Below are 19,127 nucleotides of genomic sequence, written 5' to 3'. Positions count from 1 at the left end.
AGAATAGCCCTTGATTATCTTTTAGCTGAACAAGGGAGTGTCTGTGCTGTGGCCAACACTACATGCTGAACCTGGATTAACATTCTGGGCAAGTGGAAACTCAGTTAACTAAAATCACTGAGCAAGCCACTTGGCTTAAAAAAAGGACTCCTTCCGCAGGGTCTTTCTTTGACTTATTTGATTTTGATTGGTTTGGGTCTGGGGCACTATGGCTCCGAACTGCCCTCCAAACATTGGAAATGATTCTACTTATAACAGTCATAGTAGTCTCCCTGGTGCATTGCATTCTCTCAAAAGCTTTAAATGTATGTTTGCAGCCACTAACCACTGAGCAAATGACCTCCCTAAAACTGGAATGCCAGAAAAGAAAGGAAGAAAATGACTGACTAAAACAACTGTGAGCCTGAAGTCATGACCTGTGAACACCACAGAGATTCAATAGCAAAAAAAAGAATCATGACCTGTGAACACCACACAGAGGATCAGTAAAAGCTATAAGAACTAAACTATAGAGAGGTAGCTGAGAGTGGTGCTAATGCCTTAAATTTTGATCACATCTCTCACTTGGGCTGAAAGTCTGATCAAAAGGAGAGAATTGTGAAAAAAGGGACAACAGGCCCAAAATGGAGTCACTTGTACTAAGCCCCGTATCCACAAACCAAGACCTGATACCTAACCTAACTGCAGTTTCAGCCTCTCCTAGGAATGTAATCTTAACCAGTCCTGTCTAGTGAGGTAACCCACCTGATAGACCCCTGCCTTCTCCCAAAGGAAGGTGACCTTGCCTGAAATAATCCTTTCTTTATGACTTCCTTGTCCCGCACCCTTTCTGCCTTTAAAAACCTCTTCTTTCTGCAGCTCTTTGGAGCTCCTTTCTATTTGCTAAATGGGATGCTGCCAATTCATGAATTATTGAATAAAGTAAATTTGATCTTTACATTTACTCACCTGAATTTTGTTTTATAACAAGGGTGAAAGTTATCAGATACTATTCTTAATAAAATTTTTAAAAGTAAAAAGAGAAGGTAATCATAAAGAGAAATGAAAAACCCATGGATAATGTCAAATGCACTTGAACCAAAGAGCACTAACTATTGAGTTTAACACAAATCCAGCCTGTTATACACTTTCTTTCAAAGGATCAAGGGATTTTAAAATTAAAATACATACTGTAAGTGTGAGTTTTTTGTGCCCTGCAACAGTTCTACTGTCTGCCTCTTGGCACAGGAAACTTTGGAGGGACCCATCATCTGTTTCAAGTCACCAGCATTTCCAGAATGGGAAGGACTTCGGGGCATGCCTACTTCAACAAAAGCATCATTACAACCTGCAGAAGAAGAGAGAAAAAAGCAAAAATCCAGACATCATCTTACTATCAACAGTCACCTGCAATGGAAACAAATCAGAATCCAATTCTATGGAGACAAAAGCATAACAGCTTTCAGCTACAGAGGAGATGCCTTAAATTCAGGCTACCTCAAAAACTCATGATGAAATTGGAAGACCCTCATGTTTCTTTAAAGATTGTTAAGGATGAAGGTATTATCAAAAGAAATACTCTACTTGGGAAAAAATTACACACACACACACACACACACACACACACTTAGTAAGTTAATGCTTTCCTGCTGCACAATTACATTCACTTTAATTTAGGAAGGGCCAATGTAATGGGAAAGTGGTTCTTTCTATGGCAAAGTGTTCCTTCACCATGTTCTTTGGAACTTCACTCAAGATACTGTCTCTCTGCAGTCTTGAGGCAGGGTGAATCATGACTAGTTAGAAAAACCCACTCCAAATCACTGCACAGACTTTCTACAATCCCCTTTATCCAATGAACAGAGCAGGCTCAAGTTCAGAAGGAAAGATACCTTCTGCAGGGTTTGATTTGGGAGATGCCTGCTCAGATGCAGTTGTTTGTCTGGATGGATCACCATGATTCGCACTCAGCACTTTTTCTCCAAGCGATGAAGTGGATATTGCACCATATTTTATATTCGGAGACTGAAATAATAATAGAAAACAACACAGAGTCACAGTTCTAAAATTCATCTCAGGTGAAAGTTTAAACGCGTTACCAGTGGCTTATCTCTTACAAACAGCATAGATCACATGATTCTTGCCGAAGGGCATTACCTGTGTGTGTCCATTTAATGAAGCAGAGATTTTTTTGCTTTCTGTCTGCATACTGTTGATATGGACATCAACAGGAGTCAAGCCAGGAGGGGGAGATGGAGCTGTGTGCCCGTAGGTGGGCACTCCAGACAGCAAAATATTGGTTAATGTGGCTTGGGCAGTAGATGGAATCATAAGGTGTGGTATAGCAGAAAAACCTACAACAGCATTTCATGAAGACAGACATTAGACAGGAATAAACTCAGAATCAACAAGCATTATTTTATTCTTTTCAGTAACAACAAAAAAAGTCATTTTTGTTGCTGCAAACTGAGAATTCAATTTTGATACCTCTCTGTTAACAGGTTTAACACATTACTATAAAAACATAGAAGAAGTATAAAAATGGAACAACATTTTAGAGAGTATTTAGTCCAAGCTCTTCACTGTACAAATGAGGAAACTAGCTAGATTTAGCGTGTGCATATGACTACCAAGCAAACTTGTCAAACTAGAACGTGCATTTCCTAATTACCAGGTCAGTGACCCTCGTGCACTTTTGCCACTGCTCCCTGCACATCATGCCCTTTTTCCTGATCTGCTTGTCACGCTTCAAGATTACATATTACTTTTATGAAAATCTCACTGCTTTATTATGCTTCGTTTTAGCTGATTTACACTTTGGAGAATTTGTCTGGCTGCAGTATTCTTTGAACCATAGTTCTGCCCTACGGAAATGGAACCACTAGTAAATTTTACTGAAAAACTGATTAATACCTAAGAATACACACCTTTGATTGTACTTAAATAATACTGACCTGTGGCACTTGAAGTACTAGCAAGTGGAGGTGCCCACAATGTGGGGCTAGGGGTACCAGAACTCGGACTTTGCAAAGGACTGACTGAGCTATTAAGAGCATTCAAAAGTGAGTTCGGGGTTGTCGAAGTATTGAGAGATAAGGCAGTGGGTCCCAAAAGACCTGTAATGAATGAATGTAAAGTCAATACACATAAACTCAAGATTTAAAAATACAGATGGCATCAATACTGCCATTTGGAATGCACATCCATGTAGTCTGATATTGTCCAAATATAAGATATGAGTGACAGATTACCTTCTTTCAAATATTCACATGAAATATTGCATGATACAACTCCAACACAGGACCCCACTTGCCTACAAACAGAAATGGAAGACAGATATGCCCAGACCAGGACAGTAGTCAGGGGCCTAGAGCACCAATCAGTTGCTTCATAATCACTTCAACTAGCCAGGATGAACAAAACTGTGCTCACGTGGAGACCCATTTTGTATTTCTCTGCCTAATTCACTTGTCACCTGCTTCCAAACAAACTCTTTTTAAACCACTTGCAATTAGCGGTGACTAGGGGGACGTTTTCCTGCAACAGAATATCTCCCTTCAGTCCATTTGCAGAGGCTGGCCCACCGGAACAGTTTTCATACTGTGTATGACTGTCCATACATGACGTCTTTGGGTCCATCTCAATGCGTATGAAGACTTTTCTCAGAAAAAAGAATTGTTTTTCCGCTTTTTGCTTGTTTTAAGGATTTAATCTTTGATTTAGTAATGAAATTTCCCTTCGGGCATTTCAAATATGTTCTAGAGTGAAATGTGAGTTTGTATAAATAAGTTCCCAGGAATACTTAAAGCATTAGGTATTAGAGGCTAGAGATAGCCATGAAAACATCTTAAAATTAAATCACTATGATCTTTGCTCACTTTTTTTCTCTCTAGTGCAGGAAGAACTCAGTTCCTGCTAAGTTGCCTGATTGGCATTTCCTGACTCACATGCATTGCTGTGTTATTACAACTCTGTTCAGAATCTTCAGTGGAAGGGACAACTTTGGGAGATTAGGGGCCAAGGGGGAAAATCTGTCTTTACTGGTAATGGTGTCTGGGCAGGGATACTTGGAATCTTAATCATATTATAACCATATTACATTTTTAAAAAGCAAGAATAGCTATTAAAAATTTGAAAGACTGCTGAGAGTATTTTTTTCTGTCTCAACACTGAACTTGGCAGAATGATCTGCGAGGGTTATTGCATTAACTTTTTATATAATGGCTACTGACAAATGTGCAAAAAGTAGTGAACCTAGAATAACTGTAATATAGCAATGAACTTCCTCCTACAAGATGGGAATCCGTAAATGAGGCAATACATATCACACCATGCCTATTAAGTGGCTCACCCTGCTTTCTTAAAGAACTAAAGCACCAAGATGATGTTTTTCTTTCATCTTTCTCTCCTTCACCTTAGATATAAATGCAGGTTGGTTTGTTTCCCATGGTGGCCGCAGGCTAGATCTCCTTTGTGTTTGGGCAAGGCAGGCCTAATCACTAGGACTGAGGGTTCTGCTTCCTTTCTCCTCCCCCCTCCCCACCCCTCATGCAGGTCTGCAATTACTTTTTGAAAAGCAAACTGGATAATCTTTATCTCTAGGGACTAGTGGCAATATTGCAAATGCAAGAGAGAACAAACACATAAATTATAGTCAGCCGGCTCACTTCACTCTCAATGGCATTCTTAATTTAGAAGAACAAACACAGCCACCGAAAATACAACAGCCAGACCTTGATTACTTATGCCAAAATAAAAAGAATCTGGGAGACAGAAATCTATAGAGTCTAACAAAAAAATCAAAATGGATTGATTCGAGTTTTGTTGCTTTTCACCTGATCGTAGGGCCTGAAGAGGAAAAAAACAGCCTTTAAAATGTAGCCCCAAACAGTAGAAAGAAAGGAAACTGGATAAGCAATCCCCCAGAGGCTGAGAAGGGCTATAATAATAAATTTTATACCTAGTCCAGTGAGTCCGAGGCCTGCGGAAGCTAAGATATCCAGGCTGGGACATGCCAGGCCGGCAGGGCATGATGCTGGGGATGGACTGGTTGCTATGGTAACCCCACTGCTTTCAAGTCCGAGGAGACATTTCCTTGCTTCATACATATTTAACGCATTTCGCTCAACACTTTTCACAATCACAGACTATGAAAACACATAATGAGAAAGAAAAAAGTGACATGCAAGTAGTCTACAATGAATTGGGGAGGGGGCTGAGAAATGAATATGGTAGTAAGAATTCCACTCAGGGAATGGATGAATGATGCTTTAACATCAACTGCAAATTCTAACCATGTATTTCCTAAGTTTACTCCTTTTGGTAAAACCATAAAATGTTAGCTACCATTTATTGGGTGTGTCCTGTGTCCCGGGCACTGTGATGGAAGCCGCACATATATTCTAATTCCTGCAGAACCTCATGGGGTGGAATTATTATTCATGTTCAGTGAGGACAAGGGCCTTACCCAAGGTCACAGCACAGCTGTGGAGGAGCAGCTAGAGGACTGGAACTTGGGTCCTTCTGTCTCTACAGCCCATTCTCATTTATATCCTCTTGTCTCTACATTAAAGCTTTCCCCCCTTTATCTCACCTTTACAAAACAAATTAAACATGTCACCATATACAGACTGCATAATAATAGTCACTTACATCTGACATTTACAGTCTACTAGTTAACTAATGGACCTTGAGGTACCACTCTTCCTCATTGATGACATATTTGTGGCAAAGCTTATAGTAAGATAAATTTCCAAACAATAAATCTTCTTTTTTTCTTCAATGGACTCATCTGGAAAATTGGGAATGTGAACCCAAGGGGGAAAGCCTCCAGTGGACAATAAAGGAAATGTGTGGCTGAGACAGCAGTTAAAGCAGTGGGCAGCCTCGGGGCCTGGGAGGCATAATTAAACAGCCCTGGATGCTGTAAGGCTTCAGAGCTCTCACTTAAAATCTCTTTTCCCCTGACCTCTGCTCGCTTCTTGCTGAACTCCAGAAATCTTCCTGTGCCTGTCCATCTTTACATGCAAAGTCTCTTCTGACTGTATCTTTTCCTTCTGTACGTACAGTGACTCTAGTCAACTCAAATTAGTAAAGTACAAAGCTTCCCAATACATAAAATTAATGTTCTATTCTCTAACTTTAAGCTCAATACATCAAGTTCATTTAGAATCAATCCTAACTTCTCCTTTAAAGTTTTCTTTTGAAGAACGCATGATTCTTTTTCTTACGTTGGACACTAAATACCACATTATTTACAAACAGACAAAACTGTATATAGTAATACATGTTATACATGTACCACATGCATATATGATAAAATTCAGTTTAGAAATTTTAAAAATGGAAGGCACAACTGTTTGGTGTTTTACCTACTATAATTAAAAATATACATAAATATTATCATTTAGTACATGTTATTATGCAACTTGCTTTTTTTTTTTTAATTTTTGGCTGTGTTGGGTCTTTGTTGCTGTGCACGGGCTTTCTCTAGTTGCGGCGAGCGGGGGGTTACTCTTTGTTGCAGTGCGCGGGCTTCTCACTGCGGTGGCTTCTCTTGTTGCGGAGCATGGGCTCTAGGCGTGCGGGCTTCAGTAGTTGTGCCTCGTGGGCTCTAGAATGCAGGCTCAGTAGTTGTGGCACACAGGCTTAGCTGCTCCACGGCATGTGGGATCTTCCCAGACCAGGGCTCAAACCTGTGTCCCCTGCACTGGCAGGCAGACTCTTAACCACTGCGCCACCAGGGAAGTCCACAACTTGCTTTTTTTATTCAACACCATTCTTGTCCTTTGGCTTCTGATACAAAGGTTTCTTTGGCATGTATAAGTAGAAGTGCATCACTGAGGGTAGGGTATCCGTGTTTTCAGTGTGAGCAGATGATCACAAGTTGCTTTTCAAAGTGGCTGTATCAACTTACATGCTTTAATGTAGGAACACTCCTCTTTCCTCAAACTCTCACTAGCACTTAATAACGCCACAATTATCCCATTAAACTTTGCAACATCTTAGAGGAGAAGTTCCAAGAAGGCTGAACTGGAGATACTTCATTATTTAAAGTATGTATGACAGGGCTTCCCTGGTGGCGCAGTGGTTGAGAGTCCGCCTGCCGATGCAGGGGACACGGGTTCGTGCCCCGGTCCGGGAAGATCCCACATGCCGCGGAGCGGCTGGGCCCGTGAGCCGTGGCCGCTGAGCCTGCGCGTCCGGAGCCTGTGCTCCGCAACGGGAGAGGCCACAACAGTGAGAGGCCGCGTAACGCAAAAAAAAACTCCCAAACAAACAATAAAGTATATATGACAGACAATGGCACCTATTCTTTAAATCTCCAGGGCTAGCACAGTGGCTCACAATTAGTAAGTAAACTAAGTATTTTTTTAATTGCCTTGGATGTGTACACATACACATATGCACATAACACAACATTTATTTAGCCTTACCAACTCTCCGGCAAGTTAGTAACGTTTAAAGTTACCAGATTGCAAATTAATAAGAAAATGTTTTCTCTTTCCTTCCCATATATGTCATTAAAATGATGGTTACAAATGGACTCCAAAAACCAACATATATATTAAAAAAAAAAGATCAATAATGAATGCTGTTACAAATTTACATAAAATAACTAAATATAATATATAACAATGTATATTATATAGAATATTTAGTTCCATGTATATGCAAATACACGTTTATATGAAAATAACACTATACAGAACGTGAGGTGATGCACGGTTCTCTTTGGGCCCAGACTCTGAACCAACCTTGCTCGGCTGTTTTGGCTTTGGTTTAATACTGATGAAGACGTCGAGCTGCTCCATCAACTGAGCAATGAACTGTGGGTCAACTTCAATTTCTTCCTTCATATCAAACATTAGCACAAGAGGAAGACAACCCTAGGAAATGTCACAGTGGACAGGGTGAGAAGTAAAAAAAGTTACTCATTTAAACATCCAATAATTTCACATGCCTACAGATAATACAATCTTTTATAGATTTAAAGAGTAAACCAAAGTATTAAAGCTAAATTATATACCTTCACATAGCTTAGAAGGCTGGTGTGCAAATAATGTTGAGGGGTAGAAACTATTTTTTGGATGACAAAAACATGTGTCTTACGTTTATTTTTGGCCCTGAATTCTTTATCTACTCTCCACCTTGGAAAATTCCTCCATTCTCTGACTTCAGTTTTGTTAGTGACACCAGAAACTAGATTCTCAGCCACATCAAGGATACTAATCTTGTGCCCTGGCTCAAAAACTTACAGTGGAGGCTTTTTATTGTCTCCTGAATGAAATCTAAACATGTATCAGCCTTTAAAAATCTCCACATTTCAGCTCGGCTTTGCTGGTGCAATCACAGGTTTATGTGTACATGTCTGCCCCTTCCTCCAAGCTAGACCAGCCTCTTGACTATCTTTTAAACAGGTTCTGACATTGGTATCTTAACTCATCAAAAGGCTTCTTTGCCAACCCAATTCCTACTTCTCTTCTGACACAGCTCAAACCTTACCTCCTTCCTGGAGTAAAATGCTACTATCACCCCTTCTTTTCACTATCTCACTCTTTAGCATGGCAGAGTTTAGCACTTTTTTTCTCTGATGTTGTCTTCCTGGCCCCTAATCTACTTAGTATAGGAACCAGATCCCATACATTTTTACGATGTACAGATTGATGGATTTGTACGTAATTATCAGAAGAAATTACCATCAAACATACTAGAATTAAAATGAAATCACCAAGTTCCATTTCTCGTCTGGATAAGTGATGTTTATAAGCACACTGCTATAAAAAAATGGTGATGGTATTTATTTATTTATTTTATTTTATTTTATTTACTTATTTATTTTTTTGCGGTACGCGGGCCTCTCACTGTTGTGGCCTCTCCCGTTGCAGAGCACAGGCTCCGGACGCGCTGGCTCAGCAGCCATGGCTCACGGGCCCAGCCGCTCCGCGGCACCGTGGGATCTTCCCGGACCGGGGCACGAACCCGTGTCCCCTGCATCGACAGGCGGACTCTCAACCACTGTGCCATCAGGGAAGCCCGGTGATGGTATTTAAAATGTAAGTTAAAGCCATTTAATTTATCTCTCCCTCATGTCTTTCAGTATTGTTTAATAGTATGTCTCACTGCACACCTGTATTTTTGGCAGGTGTGATCAAAGTATGAATATGAATTCATAACTGTGCTGATGGCTTGAAAAGTTTACTAACTCAAAATAATATCTAAAGAACTTGAAAAGCACAGAAAAGAAAATATGAAGAGTAATCATAATAATCTTTGAATACAAATATGCTCTCTAACTAGCCATATATTAAAAGTAGCCTAAGTAAGCCTGGCTTTTAAGAAAATTAAAAATTAATTCTTAAAATTATATATTATAATCCTTAATGATTATAACAAGTTCTCATCTGTCAGAGGAATGGAATCAACAATACAAATCTGGATCTTCTGAAAGTTTCTCAAGAACAGATTCTGCAAGTTAATAACAGCAAATGTCACACCTGAAGCTTATGGATTCAAATGTCACTAAAGGTCTAGCCTGAACAGGAGAATATAATGGTGTTTTTAATAAGAATACTTGTGAGTCCACAGTATTTCAGTCCATTTTGTTACTACACATCAATCTACACACTGGGTTTTTAAGTGAATATAGGAAGGATAGAAATATTGAAAATTATAAACTGGAAGCAGTAGTAAGTTATATAACTGTTATTTTTCTTCAATGCATGACACTCAAATTCATGGCTTAAACAGCATTTTTAAAATTTTATCAGAGATTTATGAAATGCTCAAATGTTTCATGCTACCAAAATTTACATCTTTGAGGGTAAAATTTTCAATGTGTTAATTTTTAACTTTTCTGTTTAAACAGAAGACTTCTTTGGCTAACGCAAACTAATACTACACATTAAATAAAAATAACCATCTTCAAACTAATATTACACGTCAAATAAAAATAAGCACCTTCCACAAAATACAGCCAGTTATTTCAATGTAACCTCTTCTGTTGCTTAGTGTAAGTTAAAAAAAAACTAAAAGGAAATTACTCACCTATCTATTGAAATTAAGTCTGTGAGGCACTATGTACCTTATTCTTTTATTTCCTTTTACCAAGTAAGTTGCTTATTTGACCAGGATTTCAAAGTGCTTCCATAAATACCACATTGGTACAGTACGGGCAGCAACAAACACTGTACCCAAAGAGGTAAAAAAAAAAAAAAAAAAAAAAAAATCGTACCATTAACTTCAGTAAACCTACCATGAGATATTGCCTTGCAAGACAGACAGACTCAATGGTGCCCTGGAGGTAGACGGTGGATTTCTTTTGTGGATTACTGGGATCGGGAAAGTGGATCTGAGCACCCGTTCTCTGCATGATATGTTTGATGTTGCTTCCATTCCGACCCATCATAAAGAGATGATGCTGAGCGGCGATATCTAGTTGCGTGCTCACGGGGATAGCTGACGCCAAGCTCCCGGCGAGATGTTCCAATAGCATGGCAGTTCCTTCCTAGAAGAAAAGGGTGGGAAAGAAGTAGGCCTATACAGTAACTGTCCACGTTGAAGGGAAAGATTCTACTGCACTTCTGACAGCTATGGAAAAACTCAACACATTCTAAGAACCAGAATGTACTATGAGAAAAAATTCTGGAAAACAAATTACTTTTAAAATCCTTTAAAAATAAAACTTGCGTGATTTGTACACCTACAATGTTCAGAAGTACCTAAACCACTTACCTTCACAGCACTTGTGTTATTCTGAGACCCTCGTACTATCACAGTAGCACCATACATTCGGGACCGCTGTTTAAATGACACTGAAATGTTGTACGTCTGTGATATGTGCTGAATAGAGGGGGAATTAGGATCGGGCACTGGTTGAAGAATTCCAGCAATCGGCAGCTCAAACATCAGCACCAAAGGAAGCAGCTCCTAAAATGGAATTACAGAACCCAGGGCAGATAGTTAAGTCATTGTACATTTAGAGATGTGTGTACTTCATTCATTCTTTTCTGAAGATGGAATTTTAAAACATAATGCTTTTATTACAGCCACAAGCTTCGGTAGACTATATAAAGTTTTTTAAATGAAAGGAGCCTTTTGTGAAACCTGAGAGTTTGTAACTTAAGCTGCCTGTGGCATTTTTCCTCAGGCGTCTTTTTGATCATTTCAAAATCATCAGAGAAATCAAGCCAGATAAAATCCAGAACGTCTCTAAGAAACACCTCTGATACATTAATACAATTTCTGCCACTATTTCCTACATGTTGAATCTATGATTTGGTTATAAATTGATAAATTATGGTATTTTTATTGCCTTATAATGCAGACATCGCTGACATTGATTTACAGTACTAAAGGTAATAAACAGTTACCCGAATTCTAACTCGGGCCGATTCTACTCCTGCCGGTTGTCCTGCTATAGATACCTGCAAAAAAAGAAAACACAGAGTTAGATTTATTGTACTTGAACCCACATCTGCTTTCCCAGTTATCTATACCCTCACTACTCAAAGTGTCGTCCAGGATAAAACAGCATCGCCTATCTGGGAGTTTGTTAAAGATGAGGGATCTCAGGACCAACCCAGAGCTACTTAATCAGAATTTGGATTTTAACAAGCTCTGGTGATGTGTGTCAACTGAACAACGTCACCTCCTGGACTTAGCTAAAACCTCCCAGCCCCCACGAGCCCATCCTGCCCTCTTCACAATTTCTTGTGTTCACTGCATTTTCTCCCTTTTTATAAAAACTCTCTGAATACGAGATGTGCAATGATAGTGCCACACTAAGTTCTCAAAATAATGAACTCCTTCATGCTAGTTGGCAAAAAAACTGCTGCTCCAACAGCCCTCTCCTGGGATCTCCTAGGCTTTCCTATGATCCATCAACTAAAGAATTACTCTTGGCGTTAGGGCAAGGGGGTGGGGCTCCAGGACAGTGCTCTCTCATGGGCATGCGCATGCCGTATCAGCCATCAAATATTTTGATTACTGCGCTTGCTTTTTACCATGGCTTCCTATCTAGTTCTTTATGTATGTGTCCCACTGTCACCATTAGTCCCCACAGAGAAAAAACTATATCGTATTCATCTTTGTGGCCAACACAGTTTCTATATTGTGATTAGAGGAGAGAAAACTTCCAAATAACACAAAGAACACCATCTGTTCTTCAAGTACTGACAGCGTTTTCATGTAGACAGGTGAGTTCCATTTGTTTCCAAACACAAGAACGAGAAAAAAATGTGTATAAAACAGAGCCATAATTCAGTCAATGTGAGGAAGTCAGACACTCATACATTGCCTCTCAGAAGGTGCTCCAGTGTAGCCTGGAGGACCACCTGGGCGATGCTGCAGACAGAATCCCAGCTATCAATAGGTGCCTGGACTAGGCAAGCTTTCAGGTCCTTTCCTAACTCACATGCCTTCAGAGCCTTTCATAGGGACTTCGTTTTATGTTGCCATGATATCCTTCCCTGTCTTCTACAAACCATTTAGAGATCAAGCATTTATGGCCCATCTACAACTGATCTCTTTAAAAAGGAAGAGCACCTTCAGTCTCCTTGGAGAGGGACATACGATCCCTACTAAATGCCATCTTCATGATTACTCTTTTGCTCTCATCTCCCAAAAAAGTTATGCATACAGAAAATTCAAGCTTTAATTTGTCCCATAAAAGTTCATGTGAAAAGACAAAGCACCTGGTTGCTTTTTTCTGCTTGATTATTCCTGTTGGAATCTGGAAAGTGGATGTGGCATCCTGTTTCTTCCATCACCTTCTTAATATTGTTGCCACCTTTGCCGATTACATGAGAATGTTCTGTATGTGAAACATCCATCTTCAAGGTGACCCGATTGCTCTACGTGGAAATAATGTATTATTTCTTGATGCATGAAAACGGAAGGAACAACTCCTAGAAACCACTTTTCCCCCAAAGGAATAGGACTAACTAAAAGTGACCCAGTGGAAAATCTTACATTTCTTAATAAGATCATCTTAATCTATAAATTTTTCAATTTCTATCTATTTCTCCTTGGCTAATAAAAAAGAAATTTCCATTTAAAGACAGATTTGTCAGAAAAAATAGAAAGATATACTTTTTACCAAGATAATTTTTGGGACAGTAGTATTTAAGTAAAATTAGGTATAATTATAAAAAAATTACTCATTTTTCCTTTAATAGATATTATTCATGAAACAGAATTCAAATAACTAAAAACAGATGAAAACAATTACAAGAGTGAATACATGTATGTTAGTAGAAACGTTGAACAATGATAGAAAACTAGAAATAACAGTAAAATTCAAAATGGAATAAAAAAGTATTTACAAACATTTCACAACTTCTCTATCACCGTATGTCAAATTTTACAAAGTAGATAAATTATTCTTGCCAGTAGGAGTAAGAGTGAGGAAGATACCACGAAGTATGCATCTCTAGCAGTAAAAAGGCTTAAGAAAACCAATACGGAGTGTAAGATTTGTTAGTTACATTAAAGCAAAATGTAAAATTCTAAAACATAATGAATAATTACAGTCAGACTGGAATCCATGTATTTAATTTGGGAAAATGCAGTGCTATAAAATTATAAAGACTGAGATGAAATGTTTTCTCATTTATAAAATTGATATTGAAATTCTTCAGTCCTTACAAAGTAAAATTAAAAAGTCAAATATGACAAGATGTTAAAAATATCAATAGGTTTACATTTTCTGAATTCTTAAATCTTAGACTTATATCCATTAAATACTTTGGATTTTAAACTTAGTTCTTCTTTTAGTTTATCCTCTAAAAAGAGAAAAAAAGATATCCTTTTTTGGATGTCCTAAAATATTTAATAATTATAAGGTGAATATTTCTTAAAAATTAAACAAACAACAACAAAAAGGAACAGGAAAGGAAACAAAGAGGAAGAGATCAGAAACCATTTCAGTGAAATACCAGGTGGCAAAACACAGTGGTTAAGAGCCAGACAGCCTGGATTTGAATCCCACCTCCCCACTTTTCAGCTATTGGATCCTGTGCAAATTCCCTAATATCTCTGTGCTGAGAGTTATAAGGATTAAACCAATTAATATTTGTAAAGGGTGTAGCTAAGTGCCTGGCATATCGTAAGTGATTTTGACGTGTTTATTAAAATAAATTCTCACAAACGAGTAGACATTTTTACATATTTTAATTTCTCTATTGTCTCTCTCTACATATACTTGTAGAGAGACAGAATGCACAAGACAAATTGTGAAATTTCATGCCATCACACACACAGAGCTACACAGAAGATTACTCTGGTTTTCTACTGATGTCATAAAGGTAAATATGCTAATTCTTGCAATCTTTATTACTTGTCCTATACTAATCCAGGTCAATATTTTTTAATATCTATTTATATGGGGGGGGGAGAGAGAATATTATTCAATCACCCAGCATGAGAGAACCTATTCAAATTTTAAACAGAACTTTAATCCACTGTAGAATCACACGTGCTTATTTCAAAACCCACCATTACTTTCTCCTGGTTTTTCTTCTCCAAATGGTTCTTTCACAACAGCATGAAGTAGCCCTTGCAGAGACAAGGTTCTGACATCTGAGTGTCCTTAACATTCACTTACTTTTGTGTCTAAGACAGACATGATCATTTCCTTGGCTTCCTTAACATCTTCTTTCTTTCCAGAAACCTTAATATGAGGATCTGTAAGAAATCAAAAACAAAGGACTCATATGAAACTCCCAGGCTCTGTTTTAAAACTGCTGTTACACTATAAAAAAAGAGATTACATAATAAATTTAATATTTGATTCATTCTAGGTGTGTTGTCACTGTAATAAAAACAGGAATATGGAAAATACCCAAACCGTGCATTTATCGATGCTTTTTTTCCTTCTGAACACTGGCTGACCTATTTAAATTTAATTGCAAAATATCATATAATTTTTATTATTATTTTTGCAGTACGCGGGCCTCTCACCATTGTGGCCTCTCCCATTGCGGAGCACAGGCTCCGGACGCACAGGCTCAGCGGCCATGGCTCACGGGCCCAGCCGCTCCGCGGCATATGGGATCTTCCCAGACCGGGGCACGAACCCGTGTCCCCTGCATCGGCAGGCAGACTCTCAACCACTGCGCCACCAGGGAAGCCCCATATAATTATTTTTAAACGAGTAAAGAATCTATAAATTCAGTTTATTAATTCATCTCTTGCTACATTCCAGGCCCTGTTCTAAGGCTTGAAGTGCACGGACTCATTTACTCTACACCACAGTTTTGTGAGGTTGTTTACAGAGGAAACTAAGGCACAGAGCAGTTTAGTAACTTGCCCCTAACTTGCCCCAGAAAACCATTCAGGGCTTGTTTACTGTAATCCAATGTCTTCCAACTCTGGATTCATACTTTAAACCATGTGATGATTTAGAAGATATTCTTACCAATCGAGGTTAATAGAAAAAAACCCTTAATCTTCATTCAGGAATATTGAATATTTATTCAGAATTAGTACTACCTGACTAAATGTCTGCTATGTCTATTGCTTATTAGTGCCAGGGAATGTTGCACAGGAAAGCATTCATTCATTCAGCAAATATTTTCTGAACCTCTACTATGTACCAGGCACTATTCCAGGGGCTGGGGGATATGTTAGTGACAAAAAAAGATCCTTGTCTGCATGAAGCTTACAGTCTTGTGCAGGGAGGCAAAAATCAATCAAATAAATAAATGACCTAGTATATTAGAAGGTAAATATTATGACAAAAAGGAAAAGGAGAACAAGACGAAGGATTGAGAAGACCAGCTGTGGACGGGGCAGGGGCATCAGGCCACACTGAGAAAGGAAGGCTTAAAGGGCGGGAGGCAGCTGGCCAAACTCTGATCTTCCAGGAGTAGGAGACATCAGAGCCAACGCCTGCATGGGGACGTGCCTCTTGGGTTCTCTCTTGAATCAGGTTTTCAAGTCTCCCCAACTATCTGAGTGTTTTAGTACCCCACAGGTCAGCCTGACAGAGACCAAGACCACCCTGGGGGGTAAGCTGAACGTTCTACGCGATTAGCTTTAGTGAGAAAGCTGAGTAACAGAGAATGCATCATCATCTCCACCACCATCGTTAATAACGCCAAGCTTACTGACTGCTTACAACATACTGCCTTCTCTGCTGAGTACACTTCATAGACTCAAGTCAACGACAGAGTCAGCCAGTGTTTGCTGAGCAGCTTTCACAATTAGCAAGCAGTTCTGCCTGAGTCCTTCTAAACCAGGACAAACTAGGATAAGAAAGTAAACTGACCTGGTGTAGATTTTATCGAACTACACGTGCATCCTCATATTGTGGTTTAACCTACCCATCTCTACCTCACAGTCATCAAGGCCATGACCCATACGTGTGATTGGAAGATAGAGGGAGGGAGAGAGACAGAGAAAGGGATGAAAGATGGGAAGAGGGAGGAAACCATTTTCTAAAGCTCCCCGTTCTTAGGACAGGATGGGGCAATCCTCGTCAACAAGAGTGCACGTGGAGCCTCAGAGTTCGGGAACGTCTGGCCTCCTGGGGAGGCCTGCCAGCAGCAGGGCCTAATCGGAGACGGTGCCCTCACCTCCGGCCCCCGGCCTCTCCCCAGACTGTGTCTCCTGGTGGCTGCTCCTGGCTCAGGCACTTTTCCTTAGTCTGTTCTTTAATCCCTCTTCTGACAGTTGCCCTGTCAAAGGGATGTTGTGAAGATCAAAGACCTTAATGCTGGTTAAAACTTTCTGAAGTGTTTAAGCATCAGGTATTACGAGGCGAGGGGCTAAATAAACGTAGGGCAAAATGGCTGTCCAACCACCACAAGCTGGGAGAGCCTCCGCGCTATTGCTGCATGATGTGGCGTCCGCTCGCTCCTTCAGGCGTCCTAACAGGGACCGCCTTTTCTGTGCAAGACTCTCGCCAACCTTAGCATACTTAAGTAACCAAACATTCTCTTTAATAATTCTTATCATATCCATTATGGCTCCTAGAGGCAATATTTACATAAAGAGCTGTCTACATTCAAAATTTTGGTCTCAACTCTCTTGAACTTTGGTTTGAATTACTGTAGGCTCTGACATTAATGTCCAACCGCAATGCTCACTGCTGCAGTGGGAGATTAGAGCTTGGTGCTGCTGTAGTCCAGACTCACATGTCTGCTCATCAGACTCACTTGTAGCACTTACTAAAATAGAGGTTCCTGGGTCTCCAGGACCTGGCAATCAGCATTTTGTTGTTTTCCCAAGAGATTCCTAAATCAAGAATAGGACACAGCAGATCAAGCCACATAAAACGTGTAACTGTAACCTCTTACGTATCAGCCAAGTATATATAACATAAAATGCTTCTATAGGAAAAAAATGTATTTTCTCACAAAATAAATTAACACTATGTATTGAGTGGTATGATAATCTGAAAACCTATTACTTTACAGGCTGGATAATCACATTAAAATTCCTATGCATCTGCAGAGACAGGAAACCTCAGATCCAATTTAAGAAGGAATTTGATTTTCCACCATCTCTGCATCAAAGGAACAATAAACAAAATAAAAAGCAAAAGACTCAATTAAAATAGATGTATACATTTTATTTCAAGGTGAAACAGCACCATCTAGTGGCCAAAAATATAAACTATCGATGGACACGAGAGAGAGACAGTCGTCACCAAGAGCATCAAACTGTCTCCAGGACCCAAATCAGCACTCATTTGGAAAATGGTGCTTTAAATAATCAAGTCTCGTAAGTACAGAACAAAACATGACAAAATTCCGGTTTAGATTGCTGAAGTAGCCTGTAGTATCGTAGTTTTCATTCCCTCTTTGCCCTTGCTTAAAAGGTATCTACAGGATGTGAGAGGGCTCTTCTTCCAGGTTGAACTTAATACACTCATCTCAAATCCTGAAATACTGTTCTCTGCTTTCAGTAAGTGCTACAGTTTACCCTTCAAGCTTGTCCATGTAGCACCACAAGGGACTAAGGTTTCATTCAGACCCATTCTGGAAATACTTGATGGAGAGATGAAAAATCAAAGTATGAACTATATTAATAAACATAAAAACAAGGAAAAGAACTGTTAGAAGATGGTGGAGAAACAGGAAATAAGTAGGCAGTCTCCTCCTCCCCAAAACTAATTGCTTTGAAGGACAACTCTGATTTGGGCATGAAAGTTTTAAGACATTGCTCTAAAAATAACATTGACTGCTGTTGAATCAACCCTCAAGCTCTCTGAACACAGGAATTGTCTTTACTGGTTTTGTAACTTCCACAGTTCAAAATAAGTAGTAGATACTCAGTAAACTGTTGCGGACTAGATTGACGGCGCCCCTATTTTTGGAGATGGCAAAATACAGAGGGAGGAGCCCCAAATCTGTGGAAAGAGCTAAACCTCACAACCAAGGTGACCGTACGTCCTGCACTTCCCAAAATATTCCCAATAGATTTAATTTCAAATATTCTGATTTCAGTACCTCTATAAAAATACAGAGAACTGTCAGATATTCATCCAGATTTTGGGTTTTTAGATTCCTGTCCCATCAACCTGCTCTCATCTCTCTGGTGTCATCCTATGAAGACCAGACAGTGATCCAACCTTCAATAAGTAATATGAAGCCGTACGGACATGGGTATGATATGAGTATTTTATATGTGTACCCTGCAAAAGAGCTAAACCTTTGGGCGAAAAGAGGTTTTTTTACGACTCCATGTGGAAATTCATAAGGACTTGGTAAGGCAACAAATGTTTTCATAAGAACATGCTAAAAACCGTATTGTCAGAAAGATAAATATTTCAAAGAGTTGGGATGTTTATACGAGCTTAAATTATGGTTTTAAAAGATTATCTCTTCAAACTCTGGTTTCTCCTCTTCTGGTTTTCTATCCTTGGAAACATTCCCATTCCTGGAAGCATTAGTGAATATTTTATTGTCTTTGCCTTCTCTCCTCAAGATTAAATATCCTTTCCGTTTCATTCCTATCCCACAGCAAAAATCTATAGAGAATACTCATGTTAGGCATTTCTTTGTACTTATTATGCTACAGAAAGTAAGATACTACTGACACATGATGAATTTAAGCCATCAATGTTTCACCAATGATCTATTTGTAACTACTTTCCTGCCTCAGAAAAATTCAAAGCAATGCTTTCATTCTCAGCATGTTCT

The 19,127-nt window shown here is 39.2% G+C and overlaps 1 protein-coding gene across 5 annotated transcripts in view; it reads right to left on the bottom strand.

Annotated features, from left to right (window-relative positions):
- Positions 1-19,127, bottom strand: part of BICC1 (BicC family RNA binding protein 1) — a 307,358-nt gene that overhangs the window by 35,957 nt on the left and 252,274 nt on the right. For all 5 annotated transcript variants that reach the window (XM_027091823.1, XM_027091822.1, XM_027091821.1 and 2 more), the window contains 11 exons: positions 14,585-14,664; positions 12,675-12,833; positions 11,352-11,405; positions 10,714-10,908; positions 10,235-10,486; positions 7,737-7,868; positions 4,940-5,126; positions 2,934-3,095; positions 2,137-2,333; positions 1,872-2,004; positions 1,171-1,327 (listed from right to left, as the gene is read on the bottom strand). In XM_027091823.1, coding sequence (XP_026947624.1) covers positions 1,171-1,327; positions 1,872-2,004; positions 2,137-2,333; positions 2,934-3,095; positions 4,940-5,126; positions 7,737-7,868; positions 10,235-10,486; positions 10,714-10,908; positions 11,352-11,405; positions 12,675-12,833; positions 14,585-14,664 — 1,708 coding nt within the window. The remainder of the gene's footprint in view (positions 1-1,170; positions 1,328-1,871; positions 2,005-2,136; positions 2,334-2,933; positions 3,096-4,939; positions 5,127-7,736; positions 7,869-10,234; positions 10,487-10,713; positions 10,909-11,351; positions 11,406-12,674; positions 12,834-14,584; positions 14,665-19,127) is intronic.

The sequence above is a fragment of the Aethalodelphis obliquidens genome, unplaced genomic scaffold (genome assembly GCF_003676395.1).
Source record: "Aethalodelphis obliquidens isolate GAN/ISIS:26980383/991018 unplaced genomic scaffold, ASM367639v1 scaffold73, whole genome shotgun sequence".
Taxonomy (NCBI): Eukaryota; Metazoa; Chordata; class Mammalia; order Artiodactyla; family Delphinidae; genus Aethalodelphis; species Aethalodelphis obliquidens.
The sequence above is the reverse complement of the archived record's forward strand: the minus strand, read 5'-3'. Positions and strand labels throughout refer to the sequence as shown.